General features: G+C 59.6%; 1 protein-coding gene and 1 long non-coding RNA gene across 3 annotated transcripts in view; one reads left to right on the top strand and one right to left on the bottom strand.

Moving 5' to 3' along the window:
• Nucleotides 1–495: 495 nt before the first annotated feature.
• LOC116571979 lies at nucleotides 496–7,203 on the bottom strand. The gene is made up of 2 exons (XR_004278069.1): nucleotides 5,968–7,203; nucleotides 496–1,287 (listed from the first exon to the last, which is right to left on the bottom strand). It is a non-coding gene; the product is annotated as an uncharacterized LOC116571979 (long non-coding RNA).
• A 6,029-nt stretch (nucleotides 7,204–13,232) lies between these two features.
• The window catches only part of CTDP1 (CTD phosphatase subunit 1), a 52,792-nt gene continuing 42,685 nt past the window's right edge, over nucleotides 13,233–23,339 (top strand). Inside the window, exon 1 of one of the 2 annotated variants that reach the window (XM_032309413.1) lies at nucleotides 13,233–13,552. In XM_032309413.1, the coding sequence (XP_032165304.1) occupies nucleotides 13,248–13,552 (305 nt within the window). In that variant the 5' untranslated portion in view covers nucleotides 13,233–13,247. The remainder of the gene's footprint in view (nucleotides 13,553–23,339) is intronic. The other variant, XM_032309414.1, reaches the window with a different exon arrangement.

The raw sequence follows: 23,339 nt of genomic DNA, 5'->3' as shown, positions 1-23,339 counted from the left end.
AAGGGCCAACTGCGGCCCCGTGTGGGGACAGAAGAGACTGCAGACGGGCGGCCCTGCTCTCCTGGGGGCGGGGCGCACTTGGGCGCAGCCGCAGCAGGTGCTTAGGGCCGACCTGTAGCGTCTTGGGTTTCTTTATCCACGTGTTTTCCCATTAAAGAGCCGGCAGCTGCGTGGCAGAAGGTCCGGGGAATTACCATACAGGCAGGTGCCCTGTGTTTCTGAGTGCAGACGGCTCAGAGAAAGCACAATGCATCGAGGGAATCCAGAGTCAGCTGACCGAACCCCAATAACCCTGGCCCGTTAAGCAGTTTAGCGGCACCGGCTCTGAGCCTTGGCTTCCTCACTGAGAAATGGGGGGGGACCTCAGTCCACAGGACCAGCACTACAATGCCATCAGGTACCGCGCCGAGGACCCCGTAAGGACAGGCAGTGGGAGGCAAGGGCTCGCCACAGGGAAGACAGGACCAGAAAGAAGTTTGGAGAACGCCAGAGAACTCATCTATTCCAATTTATTTTCCAAAACCTGATTTCCAGGTTTCACAATGACTGGCTAAATCCCACCAACTGCTACCTGCCCCTCCTTCCCAGTGCACGCAGGGGGAGAGGCTAGTCCCCCCAGGCCCGCACCCTGGGCCTCTAATTCTATCAAGGGCCGGCTTCCTGATTGCATTAGCAGCGGGAGGAAGTTCCCCCGCACGACCCCACCGCAGGGCGTCCATCACAGGCCTCTTGCTTCAGAGGCCTGGGAGAAGGGCTCTGGCGCTGGAACGACCCCGTGGACGAGCAGGTGGGAGACTCCCAAACCGCAGGAGAGAAGACGCACGTTCCCGTCCTCACGGTGGTCGAGGGACCGGGACGCAGCCCTCCTGCCATCCGGCGCCGCCCCGACCTCGGGTGTCGAGGCCCCACGCTGCGGGCCGCCTGTGCCGCTTGTGCGCTCCGTTACCTAAAGCATTTACTGACGTTACTGTTGGGCACTCGGGAGAGCCCGCTGGGGGAGCGCCGTCCCCGACGGTACACGGGGAAGCCAGTGAGGTGAGGCCCCCCCGCCTCCCCACCCCCACACCGCTCCTTTCTCGGGACGGAGAGTTCTGGCATTCGTGGTGACGATACAAACCCCCACTTCGCTGTGCCCCCCGAGGGCAGGAAGGACGCGCAGGAAGCCGCGGCAGCAGGAGGCGGGGAGCGGCGGTCTGCACGACGGAGACTGAAGCTGTCCCTGTGTCTCGAACCACATCCATGGCTCCTGTTCAACACGCTTTCCCCAGGATTCTTTGATCTGACATTCTGAAAAGTTGTTTCTTTTTAAGGCTGTTTCTCCCCAAAACGTGCCTGCAAGCCGCCGGTCCGCGGCTCTCGGGTGCGCAGCCACAAATCCGCTCCTGCTGCGGGGAGTTGGGGGTGTGGCCGGACTACGATTTTCTTCTAAGGGGAGGCCAGGAGACATCTGCTGCTTGACGGGAGCCATGTGCCGTCCAAGGCGCTACGTCAGGCGCTTGAGCCGACGCGCTCCTCCGTGACACGTGCTCGCACAACGGCGTGACCGAGCCCCCACCAATGTTCTCACCACACACCAACTCAACCGCCTTCCCCTGGAACTTGCAGGGGATTGATCAGTGCAATTATTTTGTAAAGGTCTTTGTCAGTGGATTCAACATAACCAGAAACAGTAATTATTATTATTTAGGATTCAAGTGCTAATTCCCCAGCTGCGGTGCGGCCCCAGCCTTGCCAGCTACAGGTGTGGACAAAGGAAAACAGAGCCACGCGTGCCCAGCACGTCCTCCGGGAGGGAGAACACGGGGGGGGGGGGTGTCCCTGGTCCTGCCAGGAGGCTGGGTGCTCCCAGGGAAACGCGCTGCACCAGGGGCCGCGACCTCCAGAGAATCTGCCCCGCCCCCGCACGGCTTGCGTCTTCATGGCCCTGCTCCGCTTCCTCGTCCGTACGCTTGAGACGGAAGCACCAGGCGCCCCATCTGCCCCCAGGAAGCAGCCAGAGGCGCACCCGAGACGCCCAGACCCACATCCAAGGTCTGATCAGGGCAGACAGACAGACCGGAGCAGCCAGTGGGGACAGCGGTGACGGCCACACACCGTCCAGAGCGCCACGAGGGGGCGAGGCTGGTGAAGCTCACGCTGCACGTCGGCCCCCCATCTCCCATGCCGGCCCCCCAGCTCCGGGATGTGCTCTCACGGCAGTCGTTCCCGGGCACACCTCACGCCGGCAAGCCCCCCTGCGTGTCGCCCCCCCCAGCATCGGGGCGCATGTCACCCCGCCCCCGAGCTGGACCCACCAGGAGAAACGCGAGGCCCAACGAGCAGCTGACAGAGACGTGGGCATCACCCCCAAGCCCGGCAAAGGAAGGGCCACACAGGAACGTCACGGACAACGTCAGGCCAGCGAGAAGGAAACGCCGAAGTCCCAGAAAGACAAACAGCAAAACAACGCCCACCTGCTCGGCGTCTCCGTGGGGCTCTGAGTCCTTCCGCAGGAACGGGGCCCCCAGCAGTCCCGCAGGAGTCACCCTGACACCGAAGCCCACAAAACATCACAGGAAAACCTCGCACCAGTGTCTCACGAACACCGACACCAAACCCTTAACGAGATATGGGCTGAACCTGAGAGCATGTGGAAGGGTTACAGGGGCACCCACTGGTCAGCCGGCTGAGCGTCCACTCTCGGTTTCGGCTCAGGTCACGATCTCAGGGTCCTGAGACGGAGCCCCGCGTCAGGCTCTGTGCTCAGCGGGGGGCTCCGCGCTCCCTCTCCCTCTCCCCCTTTGTGCGCGCTCTCCCTCTCAAATAAATCCCTAAAAATATCCGCAAAAAGATGGTCCGCCAATCTTTTTTTAGAATTTATCCCAGGAGTGTCGATGCACGAACTCCTGGAAACAGATCAATCAGCAGCTGTGGGAAAATATTATTGACAAAATCTAATTTCTATTAAAAAATTCTTTAAGAAAAAACTCTCAAATAAGGGAAAGAACGGAACGTCCTCAACCTGACAAAGGACACGTGAAGAAAACAAAGCCACAGTTAAAACCCCAACAGGTGTTTTTAGAGGGTTTGTGTGCGGGACGGGCAAGCGCGCGCCCAGGAGCAGCAGGGCCGGAGGGAGAGGGAGAGACCGAACCCCGAGCAGGGTCCGCGCGGAGCTCGGAGCCTGCCCTGGCCCCCACGGCTCCGTTTCACAACCTGAGCCGAAAGCAAGAGTCAGACGCTTAACAGACTGAGCCACCAGGCGCCCCTCATCACAGCCGCGTTTGATGAAACCCCTTCCCTCCTACAGCTGTGACCGGGCAAGGGTATCCGCTCTCACCGCTTCTGCTCAGCACAAGAACCATCTCCCCCGAAGCAAAAAGGGAATGAAAGGGGAAGCCATTCGCGTCATAAAGACTGAAACGAAGAAATGAGACATTTACAGATGCCCTGATCCTGTGCACGAAAAATTCTAAGAATTCTACAAAACAAAAACACCCGAACAAAAAGGCGTGACCGGAACGAATGCGCAAGATGACCTCACGAGGACCACAGGACACAAGATCATGACGCAAACAACCCAACCCTATGTTCACATGGTATCAATAACCTGGAAATTAAGAAAACAATTCCACTTGCAACAGCATCAAAAATAACAAGTACTCAGCAGTAAGTGTGACAAAAGAGCAAGATTTCACACAAAACCACAAAGTTTTTCACATAAAACTACAAAGCGTCACTGAAAGAAATTACGGAAGATTTAAACGAATCAAGAGATGTTCGTGTGCAACGATGGAAAGTTCAAGATGGTTAATGTTTCAGCCCCAGGCAGCCAGTCCCCAAGTGCTGGCGTGTTTCCGTGGACACTGACAACACGAGCCCGTTATTTTTATGGTCATGGAAAGGACGTAGAAGAGCACGAAGGCTTTTTACTACAAAAGTTTTCAGAACACGCGAAGATGCCGATGTTGTTCGACCTCCAACACTCTCGTCCGGAGCCTCCCTCGCTCGGCCACGCCGCCGTCCCTCGCGGCAGACGCGCACACCAGCCCAGGGACCCTACCGCTGCATCTCGAAGCGCGCCAGCGTACGTCTCTGCGGGATAAGGGCTCTTTTTAACCCAGTCGCCACATGAATCAGCAGTAAGCTCCCACAGGAATTCTTTTAAACAGAAAGAAAACCCGCACAGTCGCTGCAGTGAGGACCTTTCAGTCTGCGGGGCCTAGAGTTCTCTTTAGTCTTTCCGACACCGTCTCACAATACAAAGTCAGATGAGCCCTACGCTTACTTCCCCGCATATACTGCTCCCTCACGCAACGGTCAGTCGCCTGCTGCCACTGCTGCGCGGCGCGAACGTGCCGGGAGCGGGAGGGTGCGGGGGTCGGGGTCCCTCCCTGCCAGCGCCTGGGGATGCTGGATGGGGCGGGGGTGGGGGGCACCAGAGTGCTGGAAAAGCGGAGAGCCGCCTGCAGGCCCTCGACTAGGAGAAAAGCTTACCACCCAGCTCTGCACTCAGAAAGCGGGGTTTCAAAGGAAAATTGGGGGTTGGAGAATCAGATTCACTTTAAAATGTGTTTTCTTCACACCTGACTTGAGACAATTATTGAAAAAGTTACACAAACCTGAGTCACCGGGGAAGACGCAATAGTCCCAGACCTCCGGGCCCCACATCTCTACTGTCACGCACACACGTGCCGGGAATCCGAGACAAACCAGACCCTCGAACCCTGTGGGCTGTCCCCAGAATCACACTCAGATGGCCCAGGAGAAGGAGCCCCAGACCTGAGGGCGAGGAAGTGGACAGCACAGAGAAAGTGCAGGAGACATCCTGGCCCGTTGGCTACCGCAGGGTTACCCGGCTGCCTCCAGCTGCAGGAGCTGCGCCTGGAAAAGTCCCTGCTCCTCTCAAGGGCACCCTAGAAGGTGTCCCTAGGCCATGCACGGGGGTTCTGCCTAGACCTCTCCATCCGTGAAGGACAGTCCAGGAGCCACCGTCCACCCTCTACCCAGACCCGCTGCTCTCACCAGCAACGCACCACGGATGGAACCTCGCCCCCGACTCAGCCTCCTCCCGGAGACCACCGGAGCCACCGCCCTCCCTGTGGCCGTCCATTCCCCTCCCCCAGCTGCCCATCCCTGTCCGCAGCTCACACAATGTGTACGACTGGCTCCCTTAAAAAAAAATGGTGGCATGTTCCTTTGAGCCAAAATGCACTTGTTTTCATTATTCCTCTGTTCTCGAAGAGCCGGTTTCGAGACGGCACAGCCGTCTGCAGCCAAGCCCGCGGGAGTGGGGGAGTCGGGCGCCCGCCTGCCCGGGGGGACAGGCTGGTCTTGGCGCTTGCCCGGCTGAGAGAGCACATGCCACGGGCGTGTGCAGCGCGTGTAAGGAACACACGTTCTGAAGTCAGTCCATCCTGCAGGAGCGCCATCTGACGGCAGACTCTACCTCGTGGGGCCCCGTCTGCCCCGTGACACATCAGTCCCCACTCAAAGAGAGGGGACCGTGAGGCTACCGCACCTCCACGGTCAGGGCTGCATCTGGGCCAAACAGGCCGAAAACCAGGGGTGGGGGCTCCCTTCCGTCTAAGAAGAAAAAGGGAAGAGTTCTGCTTTAGGCCGGAGGGCAGTCGAGACACTGAAGGGCCCTCGTCACGTGTACATTCTAACCCTTGATTTTCATGCCAGGACTGGGTTTATAAGCAGCAAGGGGCACCCTGAAGACCCCCAAATGGGGAACCCCTCCGGAGCTGGGTCCAGGGAGGGGATGTAGAATGGGGTGTCCTCGGAGAGTCGCCAGGATCAGGACGACGCGGGACTGGGGGCGGGGGCGGGGGACAGCAGCAGACGGAGCTCAGACCCCGGCAGCGAGGGCTGGGAAGAGCGTCACCCAGCTCTGGTTCTCGCCGGAGCAAGGTCACCACAGTCCTGAATTGCCACCCACCCGGTCCGGGCCCACGAACGGCACCAGCCTCGACGGGAACCCACCTGTGAGAGCAAGAGTCCGCAACAGCGACGGCCACACAGACGGAGCCCACAGTGACCCCGAGGGCTTACATGTCGGATGCCAAATCTTAAAAATGAGCTGTGAACTGTTAAGGAGAAAAGAATAAAGGAGCAAGTAAAAACAGGCTATCAACGAACAGGCAAATTTGAAAAGTATCCAAATAGAACTAGGATTTTTGAAGCCTTGAAAGACGCGTTGGACGGCAGACTGCACACGGCCGCAGGGTGGTCCGCGAACGGGAGGCCCCGCAGCGGGGAGAGGGCGAGAGGGAAAACGCAGTGAGCGCCGCGAGCGAACGACGCCCCGGAACTCACGCGCACGGAAGACAACGCAGTGTCGCCTGGACTGAGACGGAACTGCAGAACACCAAAGACAGAGAGGAGACGGGTCAGCCCCAGTCAGACCGACGGACTTTCCGCAACAGAACACAGAAACGAGAATCCAACGGGAAATGTCTCCTCAGGAAAGAGCACGTCCTCCTCTGGCTGCACAGCACCGGCGCCGGCTGCCCACGGTAAGCGCCAAATAAAGCACTCTCGGGTGAACAGAAGCCGAGGGTTTCCCTCCAGCAGAACCCGAGAAGGCCGGCACCAATCCCGTAAGCAGACGGGGAGGTGCGCACACGCACGGCGCGGAGAAGTCACGGGGCACGTGGGGGCGACCCGCTGGAGTGCGCCAGACGTGTGTGCGAGATCCCTCACCTCAACAGGACGTTTCTTCTCCATTTGAATCTTTCTTTTTTCTAGCAAGCTATTTATCACTCAAAAAAAGGAAGACATGAAATGTGAGGAAAATGCTGACCAGATAAAGTGGTCAATATACATCACATGAAAACAAACATTGTCTACAGAGTCACAAGAGGACGTAATTTGGGGACCTAAGATGCAGAACTAAAATTCTGCACAATTTCCGCACGGAAGTCCAGAGAAGAGCAGAGGTGGGTACGGTACTTTAAGATCTAAGTATTGTTCGCAAAGGAACTGGAATATTAACTTTACATTTACTAAGTTAGGAATATAATACAAAGTAAAATTTCAGTGGCGATCACCAAAAGGATAAAAACAGAGAGAAAAGTGAATAAATAGAAAAGCAGCTGTCACGCATCACCAAAAGGGAAGAAGAGATGAGAACCCGCAGCAACAGGAGACTCTTATTTGACAGAGCGAGCAAGAGAGGGATCACCAGCAGGGGGGCGGGAGAGGGAGCGCGGGAGGCAGGGAGCCCGACGCGGGGCTCGGTCCCAGGACCCTGAGATCATGACCTGAGCCGAAGGCAGAGGCTGGATGACTGAGCCCCTAGGCACCCTGGGACCTGAGGTTCGACAGGAACACACTGGACTCCGCAGCTGAAAGACGGACCAGCTTTGTGGGTTCCAGCACGACTGTCTACACTTAAGGTGAACAAACGTTACCAGTAAAAATGCAGAGTGCACTGGCAAACGTGCTTGAACATAAAGTCACGGCGGGTGCCTGGGTGGCTCAGTCGGTGGAGCGTCTGCCTTCGGCTCAGGTCATGGTCCCGGGGTCCTGGCACCGAACCCCGTATCGTATCGGGCTCGCTGCTCAGCAGGGGCCTGCTTCTCCCTCTGCCCCTGCCCCTGCGCGTGCGCTCACTCTCTCTCTGACAAAGAAAGAACCAAAATCTCAGGAACAAAGGAAGTTATGCTGGTCGTGCTACTTCAAAGCAGAGACACTAGAAGAGCCAAGCATGTCCACGGTACAGAGGGCTCCACGCAACGAAGAAGGCTCAGTTACCCAAGGACATAAGAGTACTACGTGTGTGCTCCTTTAACAGCAGCCTCTCCCCCCAAACGCAGACACGCGCACATGCACATGCACACACGTTACACAAGCGCGCACACACAGTAAAACGACAGGGAGAGTGGGCGAATTCGCGACCACAGACGAGATCTCAACGTGGCTCTCGCAGACACTGCTGCTGCTCCAACAGAAAACTGTGTAAACCTGCAGAGCTAACGACGCATTCAGGAGGGCTGACGTACCGGGTAGACGTAGAACCTGAATCAAATAAGGAAAAAATACTCATTCTTCTGAAGCGCACAATTATTCTGACCGCATTAAATTTCAAGAAAGTAGCATCATTCAGATTATGCCGTCTGACGATGACGCAATTCATCTGGAAATCCACCCCAGAAGGACGGAGAAAGACTCCCACGTGTGGACATTTTACCATCGACTCTACCTGATTCGCCAAGTGAGACCAGAACACAGAAGCGCAACTGCGTGATCGGCCACAAGAAGATCACATCTCAAAACACCGGAAAGGAGGCAAAAATGATGCTCGGTGAGACTTGTCTGTTACTGACGTTTTCCTTGAAAAGAAAATAAGCCAAAATTAATGAATTAAATAGAAAAGAATTTGGAAAGATTACCAGGTATAACGTCAGATCACAACAATCTACGGCGCTTTTCTATGCCAGCAACAATCAACTAGAAGAAGTCGGGTTTGTTGGTTTTTTTAAGTATCATGTATCAACCAAAGTACCAGCAAGAAAATAAACTAGGAATAGATCTAACAAAAAATGCGCACGTCCTATATGGAGAAAACCACGAAATTCCGTTGGAAGACCTCAGAGCGAGCCTACGTAACTAGGCCGACACAGGCTTACGGATGGCACAATCCAAGTCACAGCGATGTCCCTCCCCAAGCTGATCTCTAGTCTCCGTACAGTTCGGATCAAAACTCTAACAGGTTTTATCAATAAAACTGACTCACTAATTATAGAATTTACGAGAAAGCAAAGGCCAAGAATAGCCACAACCCATGCAAAGGAACTTCCCAGAGGTCATGACTTCCTGTGAAGCTACGGCAGTTCAGAGTCCAAGAACAAAGCAGGACAAAGTCCACAAGAGGCTCCTGCCTTTACAGGCACTTGCCGCACCCCAGGGATGCGCCGCAGGTCGGCGGAAACGGGACACGCTTTTCCACACTGGGGCCGGGACAACTGCCTATCCCCACGGGAAGGAAATCCGATCACCGCCTCACACCCCGTATGAAACCTCCATCTCTTACTACGATCACTTGGCCGTGAAAGGCAAAGTTTTACCGACTTCCGCAAGTAAAAAGGAAGCGGTCGTTATCATCCCGGGTTAGGCAAGGCTTTCCTAAAACGAAGAACTCTGTTCGCCTACGGTTTCGTAAAGATGACAAGAACACGGCCAAACGTAGGCGAGGACGTGGGTAACACACCAGCACGGGCACTCCGAGGCCGAGGCGGTAGCACCCATCGGAAGGTCACGGCCCAGTGGGGAAGGACGGGCGCCACGCGGGCGCTTCTGAGAGCAGCAGGCACGCCGGCAGGGCAACAGGGAAACGGCGTGACCCGAGGGGCTCCGGGAAGGATGCAGGTTGAGACCACAGCCGGGGCCGCCGCACACACCTTCACGCAGACCCCCAGAGACCAGGACACGAGGCTCGGGGCCGCCAGAGCGCGGTGGGGACGCGAGCTGACCGCTGCGTGGGAACGAGGCTGCCCCCAGCTCTGCGTCCTGGGATCCTGCGGCGCTACCCTCGGGCTCCAGCGCAGGGCACCAGGGAACCAGCCCTTTTCGTAAGAACCCAAACCACCTCGCTGTCCCCGTACAAGACGATGGTAACGACGCCGTCTCGCACTCCCGCGCAAGCTACTGCGGACAGGTCACGCGCAGGGACCACAAGGAGCTCCGCGGGGCAGCTCTGCACACAGTGACGAGAACCACTCCCAGACCAGAAGCCCGCGTGTGTGACGCATTACGACAACCTCCAGAGCAAGCGTTACATGGCACGCTTGTGGCTTCGTACACGCGCGTAAGCAAACTCCGCAGGAAGGAGCGTGACGAACCTGCGCAGAACCGCGGGAACGGAGGGGGTGGGACGGGTCGCCCTGACAATACGGCTAAGGCTGCCGGCTCCAGGTCCACTGCTGGGTTCGATTCAGGACCACACGCAGATTCGGTGAATTTAGTTTTTAACCAGGCGCGGGGAAGGGGAGAGAACAGAGAAGAGTCAACGGACGGGATCACGAGCTACCACTGGGTGAACAAGCCCTGCGTGCGCCCCTCCAGCCTCTTCTGCAGAAACACGGCTTCGCTCCTTGGCAAGCCTCGCTCCTGCCTGTGCTCCCGGTCCCAGCCTGGACCCTCCAGCACAAACCATTCCCCCGCCCCCCGGGGCACCACCAGCCCTGGCCTCACGTTTCCCTGCCAGCCTCAGACACCACCGGCCGCTGGCTGCTGGACGCCTGGGTTCCCTGCCTACAACACTGTGGCCACCCTGCCCACAGGAGAGACGCCCCCCTCACTTGGTGGCTTCTGTGCTGCCCTGGCGTCCCCAAGAACCCAGCACACCAGCCCTGCTCTCCCCCGCACTGGCCGGCTCTCCCACGTGCCCAGGCAGCTCAGACCGGACAGGCCCCCAGGGACTCCGTGTCTCTTCCCCATGTGCCCCCATCCCCCCTTCCTGGTTCGTGGGTCTTCTTCCAGGGGCCAGTTTGGAGCCCTCCTTCTCACTAACTGCCCAGCTAGTGACAAGACCTGGGGGTGGTCAGGCTCAGAAACTCCCCTGCAACCACTCCCGTCTGTTGGGATCCCCGGGAATCCAGGACCCCAGCTCCAGTTCACTCTGCCCTCGGCTGCCGGTGTAGTCTTAAGCACAGATCAGATCGGCTCAGACGTCTGCTCAAAACCGTGGAGGAACTACCCACTGCCTACAGACCTCGTTACACATTAGAATAACCCAGAGAGCAAACCTTGATGCTTGGGTCCCCTCCAAAGCCAGTTAAGTCAACTCTTACTGGCGGTGTCCACAACTTTTCACACATCTGGCCATGCTCCCGTTTTTGCCATAACGGACTCCAACAAGGTCCCCCGGAACCCCACCCATGATGGTCCTTCTGTCTAGGACGCCTGTCTCGCTCCTGTCAGGATCCCATCCGAGGTCTCCTCCAGGAAGGGAGAAGTAGGTAGAAACCAGCCACTGCTCCTGCCTCAAGAACGCGGGGAAAACGGGTGATTGCAAACACCGTGTTTTAACAGACACCACAGAGCTCGGGAAACCAAGAGGGCTGAAAGAGCTGGCTCGCCGCACGGGACGTCTGCCCAGTGTCAGGGAAGCGTGGGCATCTCAGGTGTGGCCGGCCTGCAGGACCGGGGGGACCTCCCAGACCACACAGACTCCCACCAGCGAGAGGGGCCTGCAGGGCACCCCGGGAGGACGTGTGAAACTAGACGGGGACTGAGCCACGCCTGAGGCTGCGTCACAGCCGCAGCTGCCCAACGGAGGTCGCCAGCCACAGCCCGCCGCGCACCCGCAGAAGGCTGAGCCGTGGAGGCTCTAGGCTTCTCCCCTGCATGCTGGGGCGCGGCTGGGGACACTGGGGACAGCTGCACGGTGCGTCCACCGAGGGCCCCAGGCCCGGCAGACCTACACAGACGGGAGCAAGGGGGACCGAGAAGTGAGCCCCGAGGGTCTCCTTGGGACGCCCCTTGGCAGGAGTCCAGAAGGCTCTCTGGATCATCTCCGATTGACCTGGAAGGCTTCCAGGGCTGTTCCGGGGAAGGTCGGGGCAGGCAAGGGCCGGGCAACTTGCAAAGCCAGAGCCTGAGAAAGCTTGTGTCCGTGACAGCGGGGGCGGCCTGGGGACGGGAAGGGGTGACGGTCGCGGGCTGCCGGCCCGGGGGGTTCGGGAATCAGAGACCCAGAAGAGCACACGAGTGTCACAGGCAGGTAACCGGGCGTGGACACGGCGGCTGGGCCCGGGAGAGCCGGCAGCCCCTCCCGGCACCCGCGCTCTTCTCCGAGGGTCGGGATCCAGGTCGTGTTCGCCTCGAACCCGCTCCCAGCGCAAGGTCTGCTGTCCGCGTCGCAGGCAAGTCCCCGGCGTCCCAGGCGGACGGCGCTGCCCGTCGGCCGACCGGGGCCAGCAGGACGCACTCCCCAAGGGGCTGCAGGGGCTTCGGGGCCGCCGGGCCGCGCTCAGGGCTCGGGGCTGCGGAGCTCCGCGGCGCGCGTCGGCGAGGGCGGTCGCGTCTGTCTCCGCGTCTCCGGGGACCGTCTCCCGGGTCCAGCGCGGCGCTGCCCGTCGCGCCCTCCGCGGCTTCTCCCGGCTCCGCCCCCGGCCGGGTCCGGTCGTCGCGGGTCTTTCCCAGAAACCGCCTGCGGCTGCCGCGGACGCCGGCTCGGGCCCGGCGCTCCCACCCGCTCCGCGTCCCGGCGGCGAGGCTCGTCCACACCCGCGCGCCCCGCCCGCCCGTCTCCGACTCCCCTCGTCCGGCTGCGGGCGCCGCGGGTCGGGACTCCGGGGGCGACGGGACCCGGGGGCGGCGTGGAGGGACCCGCCCGCGGAGCGAGGCCGCCGCCCCCGCACACCGCGGAGCCCCGCGCCGGACGCCCGCAGCCGCGGACGAGGAGGACCGCCCCGGCCGGACTCGCCGCTCCTGCTCCCGGGCGTCCCCGCGCCGCCTTCCGGGACTGCGGGCGGCCGCGCGCCCCGCTCCGGGACTCAGGAGCCCGGCCGCGCCCCTCGCCGGCCCCCCCCCCCGCGGTGCGCCCCCGCCCCGGGCTCCGGGGCCAGAGGTCATCACCGGCCCGTCGCTCCCCCCCGCACGCGCGGGCACCGGCCCGACGCCCCCGGGACGGGCGCGCGGAAACGCGAGCGGGGCGGGGCGGGGCGGGGCGGGGCCGCCCTCTGACCCGGACGGCGCGCGGCATGCCGGGACTCGCAGTCTTTCCACAACGGGCCCCCGCACGTGGCGGGGGCGCAGCCGGCGGCCGCGTTGCATGCCGGGACCCGTGGTTTAACGACCCTGGGAGCGGTGGGCCCGGAGGACGCGCGGCATGCCGGGACGCCGCGGTGCATGCCGGGATTCTGGGCCGCGCCGCGCTGCACGCCGGGACCCGCAGCCCACGCCGCCGGCGCTCCCGGGGCACATGGGGCGCGGCCCCGCCGCTCCCGCCGGGCCGGCCCCCACGCTCGCTTCCGCGACGCCCCGGGCACCCGCGGCCGACTCGGCGCCGGCCCGGCCCCGCGGCGGCGGGAGTGGGCGCGCGGGCCCCGCGGCGGACGCACGCGGCGTCACGCGACGTCAGACGCCGTCCCGGAAGTCGGCGCGGCCGGCGGCGGGTGGAAGCCGGTGCTGGAGCGCGAAGTGCAGCGCCGTCGCCTTCGCCGCCCGGGCCGGGGTCGCGGTCCGCCCCCGCGATGGGCGCCGGGCCCTGAGCGCCCCGCCCGCCCGCCTTCCCCCAGCGCCCCGGGCCGGCCGCGATGGAGGCGCCGCCCGCGGGCCGCGTTCCCGCCGAGGGCGCCCCGCCGCCGGCCGTGGCCGAGGTGCGCTGCCCGGGCCCCGGGCCGCTGCGGCTGCTCGAGTGGAGGGTGGCGGCGGGCGCGGCCGTGCGCATCGGCTCGGTGCTGGCCGTGTGTGAGGCCGCCGCCTCCGCGCAGCCCGCCGGTCCCGCCCCCGCCCGCGCCGGGTCCGGGGGCTGCGTGCGCGCCGAGCGCAGGCTGAGGTCGGAGCGCGCCGGCGTGGTGCGGGAGCTGTGCGCGCAGCCGGGCCAGGTGGTGGCCCCCGGGTGAGTGGGGCCCGGGGTTGGGGTCTGGGGGGCCCTGGGCCGGGCACGGGGGACGGAACCGCGCCGTGGCGTTGACTTCGGCGGCTGTCGGGCGCCGGGGGGCGGCCCTGGGAGCGGGGCTGGGCCGCCTTCGCCGGTGCCGCCTCCCCGGGCTGCCGGTTGGGGCGGCGTGAGCGGCTGGGGCGGGGCGCGGCGCTCCGGCTGCTCGTAAAGCTCGGGAAACGCGCCGTGAAGGCGTCCGTGTGCGGGTCTCGGGCCGGGACGTCGCGCGGAGCTGTGGGCGCCGGTGACGGGGACGTGACTCAGGAGGTTGTTTACGCTGTCGGGAGGAGAAGCCGGGGCGGGCGCCCTGCTTCCTGCTGGGGTGACCGGCGCCGGCTTCCCTCTGCGGGGCCACTGCTCAGCCCGGCCGGCTGCTGGTGCCCTTTTCTCTGCTCCCGCCCATGCTCAGCCCGGCCGGCTGCTGGTGCCCTTTTCTCTGCTCCCGCCGCTCCCCACCAACACCCCTTCCCCAGCGGGTCGGAGAGGGCTGGCCTCCCTCCGAACCCCACGAGCCTTCTGCTGTGTCCAGTTCCTCCAGCTCCCTGTGTGGACACCGCGCCCTGGTCCTTGGCCCACGCCTGGCCCGTGACTGCAGGCAGGGTGAGGTGCGAGCTGCCTGGGGGCTGCACCCTCCATGGGACGGTCCGGCTGGCCTCCTTTGGACGGGAGAGGCTCGCTGGGCTGTGCAGCCGCCCGCTGTGGCTCGCCGCCGTCATTACTTCGAGGTCGGAGCCGACCTGACCGTACTGGGCCTGTAAGCCCGTGAGCGCGTCCTTGTGCAGATGAAACCCAGTGCTGGTGTGCCCCCGTGTAGAAGATTCCTGAGGGGCAGGCGGCTTCTTGGCGTCCTTTTTCTCTCCCAGTTATCCAGAAAAGGCCAGGGCAGCTCAGGGCCCGGCTGCAGCCAGCTGGTGAGGAACTGCACGCGCGACGCTCCGATCGCATCAGCCAGACCAGCGACGCAGAGTGACCCCATCCAGCCGTCTCCCGGTCACGCAGGCAGCTGACCGGATGATGAGCTCTCAGTGCTGACGAGTTCTTTCCTTTGGAGTGTTTGGTGTTTGCGATTCAGGGTCGCTCGCTGCTGTGGTTCATGGCGAGGCTCTCCAGAGTCCGATGCTAGCACTCCCGGGTGTAGGGCTGCGTGTGTGCGGCTGGAGCCCGGCACAGCCCGGCCCGGCTGGCCCAGGTCCCGGAGCTGCCCGTGCCATCTTGGTCACCGCTGGCCTCCGCGGGCTTTCTCCCCCGCGTCCGCGTTTGTGCTCAGACGGTGAACAGGTCCTTGTAGGAACTGCTTCTGGGTGTCGTTAAACTGGTCGCGGGACGGTCGTTGTGAGCTGACTAGGCCTGCATGTTTTGTACCTGCTCTCAGGTGGAGGTAGGAATGTGTCCCTGCTGCTCTGATAGGGAGGGAAGGAAGGAGGGGCAGCCCTGGGGTCCGGGGGTTTGACGTACCCGCACCTCCCCTCGCTGAGGCTTCCGGTCGGCGTCCAGGGAGCCCCAGTGTGGGGGATGGGTGGAATGAGAGTGCTTACCTGTCTTCGCGATTTCTACGCGCCTGAAAGTATTTTGACTTGAAAATGATCTGACAAGGCACGGTGTGTCAGAGACTTGATGACGTCTGCCGTTACGTCCGCTGTCGTGCACTGGGAGGCAGCAGAGTTCTTCTTTTGGACGTCATCGCCTCCCAGGGCAGGACGACAGACGTAAAAGCATTATGTGAAATAACCTGGGGACCCGTCTGGTGGTGGGTAAGGACCCAAGTGGTGGGCGGTGGTTGTGTCTAGTTGATGTCCGCCTGTTCCTTCCGTGCTGTAGTCTGTCTACCGAAGACCGCCTGCGTCAGCCAGGGTCCGGGGTGAGGGCCGCTGACTGGCCGAGCACTGCTGGCTCGTGCTTGCTTCGTAAGTGTTAGAAGGAGAGAGGCCAGAGGATCTCATAAAGAAAACAGTACGGGCTGAGCTGCTGAAGTTCGCTTGCGCGGGTTGAAAATTCCGAGCGCAGCCGCGTGACGCGCCGCGGTCCTGGTCCGCGGGGGTCTTGCCGTGGAAGGAAGGAAGCTACTTGTCCGTTCTGATAGCGGACCGTCTTGACGAACTAGAACGTCCTCTTACTCAGACGGTCTCGTCCTCCTCTGTTGACGTCTGCACCATTTCACAGACGACTCCACGGACCCCTGGGTGGCTCAGTCTGTTAAGCATCGGTCTTGGGCTCAGGTCACGATCCCAGGATCGTGGGACCGAGTCCCGCATCAGGCTCCCTGCTCAGCGAGGAGCCTGCTTCCCCCCATCTGCTGCTCCCCTGCTTGCGCTTTCTTTTTCTCTCTGACAAATAAGTAAATAAAATCTTCTAAAAAAAATGTTAAATGAAAGTTTACTCCGTTAAAAAGATACTTCTGTCTAAAATTGGGAAAATTGTCACTTCATTTAATTGAACCCACTTCAGATGAGTTTTTGTTTTGTTTTTTTCCAGTTTTCACTTAGCCAGAAAACCATTGGCCTTTTCATCTACTTAATTTTACATGCATGCATGATTTATTTTTATTTTTTATTTATTTATTTTTTTTTAAGCATCTTGTCTAATCCTTTAAATAAAGACCTTTGGACCAAATGGGTTTTGAAGCTTGGTGTGCCTAGAAACTGATAGGTAGTTTTGAATAGATTGGAACATGCATTACCATATTTATTTCCATTTTCATATTAATTTCAGAGTATATTATATGAAATTAAAAAGCTACAGAGGAACAGGCAAGTCTTTAATTTCATCTGTTTTTTTGAATGACATAAATACAGATGGTAAACCCAAAAGTTATTGCAAAGGAAGCAATGTATCAGTTATCTCAGAAAGAGTGTTTTTTTTAATTTAGGGGAGTGAGAACCTAAACAAGGTAGAACAAGTCAATTTCAAAGTATTTGTGTAATATCTTGAAAGATAAATATAATTTCTAAAGATTGTAACTAGATCTTAAGTATTTCTTATTTAGCACTTGATGTCGATGAAATTCCTTAGAACGTCAAGAACTTGAGCTAAATGTTGACCTGGGTAGTTGTCGTATTTTGAAGAAACTTGAGAAGACGTCCTGGCTTTATGGTTGTGGGTGGTGCTACTTCCTCCCGTCCGGTCGGCCTCGTGCCGGCTGCGAGCCGGTGGGATGATGGAGGTCAGGAGGTCAGTCTGCCTTACCCGTGAGCTGAGTCTCCAGATGCCCTGGGGTGCTTTTCATCTGCGGGATGGTGGCTATTGCTTGTTAAAGCTGGAAGCCGTTTTGTTTTTTGTTTTTAATTTGGCAGAGAGTATGAGAGGGAGAGCACGCCGTTGGGGGGGAGCAGCAGACTCCCCGCTGAGCAGGGGGCCTGACACATGGCTCGATCCCAGGACCCCGGGGTCATGACCCAGGCTGAAGTCAGACGCTTAGCTGACGGAGCCACCCCACACCCCGAACTGGAAGCATTGACAGTTGCCGGCGTGCTGTTTTGAACTTGGCAGCCCTGCAGGTGCATCCTGGAGACGATGTTGAAATTCAGAGGCCGTTGTCCTGCCCAGGGCTGGGAGTCCTCCCCTGCCCGTGTAACCCAGCTGTGCCCGGGGGTCTGCGTGCGGTGGTGCCACTTGCTTTGGAAACATGTTAGGGAAATGGAGTTTTGTCCGGTAAGTCCTAGGAGGCCACGCTGGCAGTGCACACAGTTTGGAGAGAATTCTGTCAAGACTGGCTTTGTGGAGTCTCAGTAGCTAAGTGTGTAGGTTTTATGTGGCACTGGGACTGGGTCGTCTGTTTTTATTTTGGTGGCTTCAAATGCTTTGGGTGCTGTCCCTTACGAGCACACCTGCCGTCAGCAGGTGTTGTCCCTTATAGCCCTGGAGGTGGCCGGGGCGCTCCGAAGTGGCCCTGTCCTGGCTCTCACGTCTGCGGGGGCCCAGCTTGAGTGAGGGACCGTGGGGGGCTGCTTCAGCCGCCACCGCCGCTCTGCGCCCTGTCGTGCTCTGCGCCCTGTCGCTGGCCCCTCGCCCACCCCTGCCGCATTCACAAAGCAAGTCTGCCTTTTTGCTTCTTTGCGGACATAATCCAGACCTAGGGAAGCGCTGCGAGAGAAGTACCAGGAATCCTCAGGGACGCGTCACACGGGTTTTCCAGAGGTCAGCGAGCTGCTCTCTCTGCTTTACCCTTCTCCCCCTCACATGGGCTATTTTCTTTCCTGAGGGTTAGGAGTGAGTTGCAGATTTGATGCACTTTATCCCTGATGTTCAATTTCCTAAAGACAGTTCTCTTCCCTACCCGTGGTACAACGATCAGAATCAGAAAGAACGCCCATGCGGGGCTGTTTTCTGCTCACTAGAGCTCCCTGAGGGGCCAGCATTGTCCTTGGGAGCAAAAGAAACCCCAGATCCCACGTTAGGCTCCGCTGTCAGAGCTCCCGGGTCTCTAACCTTGGTGGTTCCTCAGTCCGTTCCTTTTCATCTCCTCATCAGCTGGTGGTTTTGCAGACTGGCTGTCAGTTGCCATGTGTGCCTTTGGGCAGGACTTGCTGGGGCGCCTGTGTGTGTCCTGAGCGGGCCCATAGGGCAGCAGGTGGCCTCCGTGTGGCCCCCTGTGGTTTGTTACGGTGGTGGCTCTGGTGAAAACGGACTCATTTTCCTGTTGTAGTTGCTCAGTGTCTTGTGAGGGATACTTTCTTCCTCAGGAAATATCTTAAATTCTCTCATCAGATGGTCAGCCGTTGTTTTTGGCATCTTGATGACTCTTGTCTGAATCTCCTGTTTTGGGGGAGTTTTATTTATTTATTAATTTATTTACTTTACTCAGGATTGTCCAGTTGTGACATCCTTCAGCCTGTTGTTTCTTCTCCGTCTCTGCATTGGCTGTCTGCTGTGGGAGCAGCTCGTTCACAGTGCGGACTCGTGGGTTCTTACTGTCCACCGCTGTTACTTGTCCTGACGCTCCCCTTGTCGCGGGCTTGGCAGCGGGAGCCCCTGAAGCTGACCGCTGTGGTGAGGCCCTGAGGTCTGAGAGCATGGCCACGTTTTCCGACACAAGTGTTATTGAGGCCTCTGGTCCCCAACTCTGGAATCACCCATTGCTCCGAGAAGTCCTGTTTCCTTGTAATGGAGAGTGACATTAGGGAAGCAGGATCTGGGCGCACAAAATGCGTTTTCCGCATGCACTCGTGCTACGGTCTGCATGTAGTGCTTGGAGGAGGTCTTTGAGCTCTCGTAACCTGCAGGGAGAAGGGACGGGTCGCACCCAACCTTGACAGTGACGGTCTGCGAGCATGAGCTCAGGGTGTGCGTCCTCCCCTCTGCCTTCTGCAACGGTGCGTGCGCCCTGGTGGCCCGTCAGAGCAGACAGGAAAGCCAGTGAGTACAAAAGATTCCAGGGAGTTTGGTGTTTGTATTTGGGGGAAAATAACTTCTTCAGAAATTGCATTTCATGATTTTCCTATAGATTTTTTTTCAAGGACAAACGAGGAAAGTTAACATTTATTGGTGACTGACTTGACATTCTGGGGCTGCTCTCCTTGGCTGAACTGTTTCCTCAAGAGGTCGCAGTGTGCCACTCCCCCTAGGGTATGGCGCGGGGGCTGTGCGTTGGTGCGAGGGCAGAAACACTAGGGTCGCTCCCTGCCGCCCGTCCTTCCTGCGTCGGCATCCGCAAGGATGAGATCGGCTCGTGCTGTAAAGGGACGTTACTGTTACTTTTTACAAATACTCTTTTCCTCTGTCTTGATCCTTCCTTCGGCTGATTTTGAGAATTCTTTTGGCCCATGCAGAGATGCAGAAGCAGTAGTCCAGAGGCTAATGTCGGACGCTCTGAGCCTGCAAGACCCACCTGAATGATCTTTTAATTCAAAGAAGGAAGTCTCTTACCCTCCTTTTCACGGGGACTGGAGGTTTTTGAGATGCTGTCCTTGGGTCACGTGTGCGTCTCCGTGCGGCAGGGTGGGACCAGCGGCTCACTCGGAGTCTTCTGGGCTAGTCCCCAGCTGCCGTGCGCTGCCCGTCCTGGCCCCCAGCCTCTCCTGCTCTCCTCCCGGGGCTGCAGAAGTTCCTGAAACCGCACAGGCTGGGGTGGTTCCCAGCCGCTCGCAGTATCTTCACTTTCTCTTTGGCCAGCCTTCGTCAGAAACGACTCTGCAGACCTAGGGCTCCTCTCCCGTGAGTGGAGACGGTCTTGTGCTTTCAGACACTTTCCCCCCAGCCTGGCCAGCGGGGCCTCAACGTCCTGCATGGTTAGGGGTTGCAGGATAGGGGTAGGACGTGGGGGGTTTCTGGTGGGATGCTGCTTGGTGTGGGGCCCACTTTGTTACATTGTAGCACGTGGTGTCTGCGGACAGGTGGGCTGAGAAAACCTCATGACATTTTGTTCTGCGTTTGGTGACCTGTGTACCACCAGCTCTCCCACGCCTTCCTGCGTGGGCTCCCTCTCCGGGGCTGAGCCCCCCGCCACGTTAGCTGAAACGTGATGCACTGCCAGGGTGAATTCAGGTGGAGACCACGTGTTTACATTTAGCCGATCCTCTGTTAATGCTCAGCAGTGTGGACTTCTGAACTCTGGATGCCCTCGGGTGACTCCCATGTCAGGGAGAGTAGACATCACGGTTTGAAACAAAGGCAGTTGAGGAGGGATGACGTTGATCTGCGAGCGATCTGTGTATCTCTTACACGTGTCGGTGACAACGAGACCCGTGTCCTGTCACCACAGAGGGAGTCCTTGTGGAAGCTTTGTGTGGCGCTCGTCTCCTGCGGTCGTCCCTGTCAACCTAAATCCTCGCTTCAGGCCTTGGGGTGGTTGGATTTGTCCCAGGTACGTTGTGCAGCAGGGGCCTCCCTGTGCCTGCCCCCGGCGGTCGCTGGCTGCGCTCCTCTCGGGGACAGAGGCCGCCGGCGCACAGAGCTCTGGGTCGTCCGCCAGGACAGCCGTAGAGGCTGACACCCGTCTGTCCGTGATGTGCACTGGGGCTTGCACGGGGCACGCCTTCAGGGCACCCCGGTCCCACCCTGGAGGTGCCAGGAGCTGCCCCCGCATTGTGACAGCCAGAGGTGCCTCCTGACCTGCTCTGGAATATGACGGGCAAAACGCTTTGACCCCAGCACTGAAGGTTATGTGACCTTGAATGCGACCCGTAGGTGAACTACTTTCCAGAGGAAGGTGCACGTGCAGGCCGTGTAGCCAAGGCCGTGTGGCACGGTTATGCTGCGTGCCCCACCTCGGCGCCCTTTCATCCCCGCCGGCCGCCTCCTTGCCTGCTGGCGCCTCCCTGCTCCGGCGAGGATGCTGTGTCTGCTGGCCCTTGGTGTTGCAGCCTCTTGGGGAGGGGGGTGCGTGTCACCCAGAGCATGGGAGCTGAGAGGGCTTCTGGGAGGAAGTGCGGCTCTGAGCTTGGGTTCAGACAAAAGGATGAGGTCGAGGTGGATAGTGAACAGCAGGCTGGTCTGAGCAGAGGGACCCTATTATGTTGGGGGGACTCCAGCAGCATTGGGAGCATGTCCCAGGCCAACCACGTGGGTCCCAGTGGCCATGGAGTGGCACGGTGAGGTCCCAGGGGCCTGCATGGGTGACCCCAGAAGCCCCCGGGGACTGGACGGCGCTGGGCGAGCAGGACTGAGCTGCGTCCCCGGGGTCCAGGGGTCGTCCCCATCCCTGTGCTCCTCTGGGCCTCGCTAGGGGGCTCCACCACATGGCCCTTCGGAAAGGTCACTGGCGCCCCTTCCTCACTGAGTCGGGCACGTCGGGCCCTCAGTGGTTGGTCGACCAGCGTAGGGTGTGCACTGTAATGGCAGAGTTCGGTGAGTTTACACAAGCGTGTGCCTTGGCAGCCCCCCCAGTCACAGTGTGGATATCTTGGTCTGGGTGGGATTTTCACCCTGTCTGGTCTGTCCCGGGGGCGCTTACCTCTGACACCCCTTTCTCAAGACGTTTGCTCCTTGGCATATGCTTCTCAGCCTTCGTGGGCAGTGCTCTGGTTTGGTGTTTTAAAATTGACATTCTTTTTTTCTGCCTGTGCCTTAATTGTTGGGGGTCCCCAAAGGCCTGCTGTCTGTATGCTGTGAGATGGTGGCACCTTGGGCCGGGATACACAGCTCATCAGACCCATGCGCCAGCCGTGCTTTCAGCCGGCCGGCGGCTGGTGGGACCTGCACTCGCCTTGCTCTGTGCTCCATGCGGACTTAACGGTCCCTTCTGCACTCGGTCCCTGGCAGGTGCGTTTGGGGACGCCCGGGAGGGTCCACACACCCCTGTGTCTCGCGGTTCACACTTCTGCTGGCATCTCTGTCCTGCGGGTACACTGCAAGCCCGTCTGCTCCGCCCACCCCGGGCTCCGTTCCCAGCACCACCTGTGGGCTCCAGAGCTGTTGGTCCCCAAGCTGCCACTTTGAGCACGCTCTTCGCTGGGGGATGTGAAGCCTGGTGCCCCTCACCGGTGTGGCTTGGCCTTGCCTCCCGCCCACCCCGCCTGCATCCTGTCATCTTGGGGGGGGGGTCATCCTAGAAGTGTCCTGCCGAAGGACAGTTAATGCTCTAGAATTAGTGGGGTCCCCCTTGAATCTTGGTGACCTGGGTAAGAAAGATTTCTGAAGGACACAGAACATCTGATAAGTTGAACTTGATCAAAATACAAAACCAAACCTTCAGGAAGCACCGTTAGGGAAAATGAGAAAGCTGACTACAGGGCGGAAACGCACCACATGGAGTGTGTCGACCTGTTTGTCGCTTGACCTCGAGGCACCGAGTGTGTCTTCAGGTTAACATTTTAGGAAAGATGGGCGAAATCCTTCTAGCCAGTTTCTGATATTCCTGAAGAGAGTTCTCCGCGGGCCATGTTTTAGAGCAGAAATGAGTGAAGTGAGTAAACGCAGACCGCCTTGTACGTTTTGCATCCATGTGCTGCGGGCACAGAGGAGGCAGCGTCTGCGGGCCTGGCCGCCGGGCCGTGAACCTTCCGTCTCCGTGGCCTGCGCAGCCTTACACGCTCTTACACAGTAGTGGGTCCACAGAGCCTGTCATTGGAGTGCAGGTGACATCAGCATTTGTAAACCCTAAAGAATGGTGAATGGCCCAGTTTACTCGCTTTCTTATAAAACCTACCCCCAGGGGCGCCTGGGTGGCTCAGTGGGTTAAGCCTCTGCCTTCGGCTCAGGTCATGATCTCAGGGTGCTGGGATCGAGCCCCACATCGGGTTCTCTGCTCAGCGGGGAGCCTGCTTCTTCCCCTCTCTCTCTATCTCTCTGCCTACCTGTGATCTCTCTCTGTCAAATAAATAAAATCTTTAAAACAAACAAATGAACAAACCTACCCCGAGCATTCCAGGGGGCAAACAGCAGATTTTTGCCAGGTTCCAGAAGGCCTGACAAACCTTCAGAAACCCGCTAGCCAACAGACAGATGGTAGACACCTTTGACTTTTGGGCAAGTGCAGTCAGTCCCCTTGCCGGCTCTGCTGTCTTCCCAGACGGTCACCTTCCTGGGCCTGCTGCTACTCTCCTGCGTGCAGGCGACCAGGACGGGCAGGGGCGCCGGCAGGACGGAGTCGCAGTTGTAGGCTGTTTGCAAAGTGGGCTGCTCTCTGGGAGGGCGTGTCTCGTGTCCGAGGGAGGGCTGATTTGGCAGTGCCCGCCACAAGGGCCGTGATATGAGAGGCCTGGACCCCGGCAGCCGCTCGGAGTGGGTCGTGTGGGGTCAGAAAGGAGCGAAGAGGCTGTCGTGCTTCTGAGCGGGGGCTGGGCTTGGTGGGGCCAAGTGCTGCAGAGCC

Source organism: Mustela erminea, chromosome 13, assembly GCF_009829155.1.
Source record: "Mustela erminea isolate mMusErm1 chromosome 13, mMusErm1.Pri, whole genome shotgun sequence".
Taxonomy (NCBI): domain Eukaryota; kingdom Metazoa; phylum Chordata; class Mammalia; order Carnivora; family Mustelidae; genus Mustela; species Mustela erminea.
This window is presented reverse-complemented; position numbering and strand designations above follow the sequence as displayed.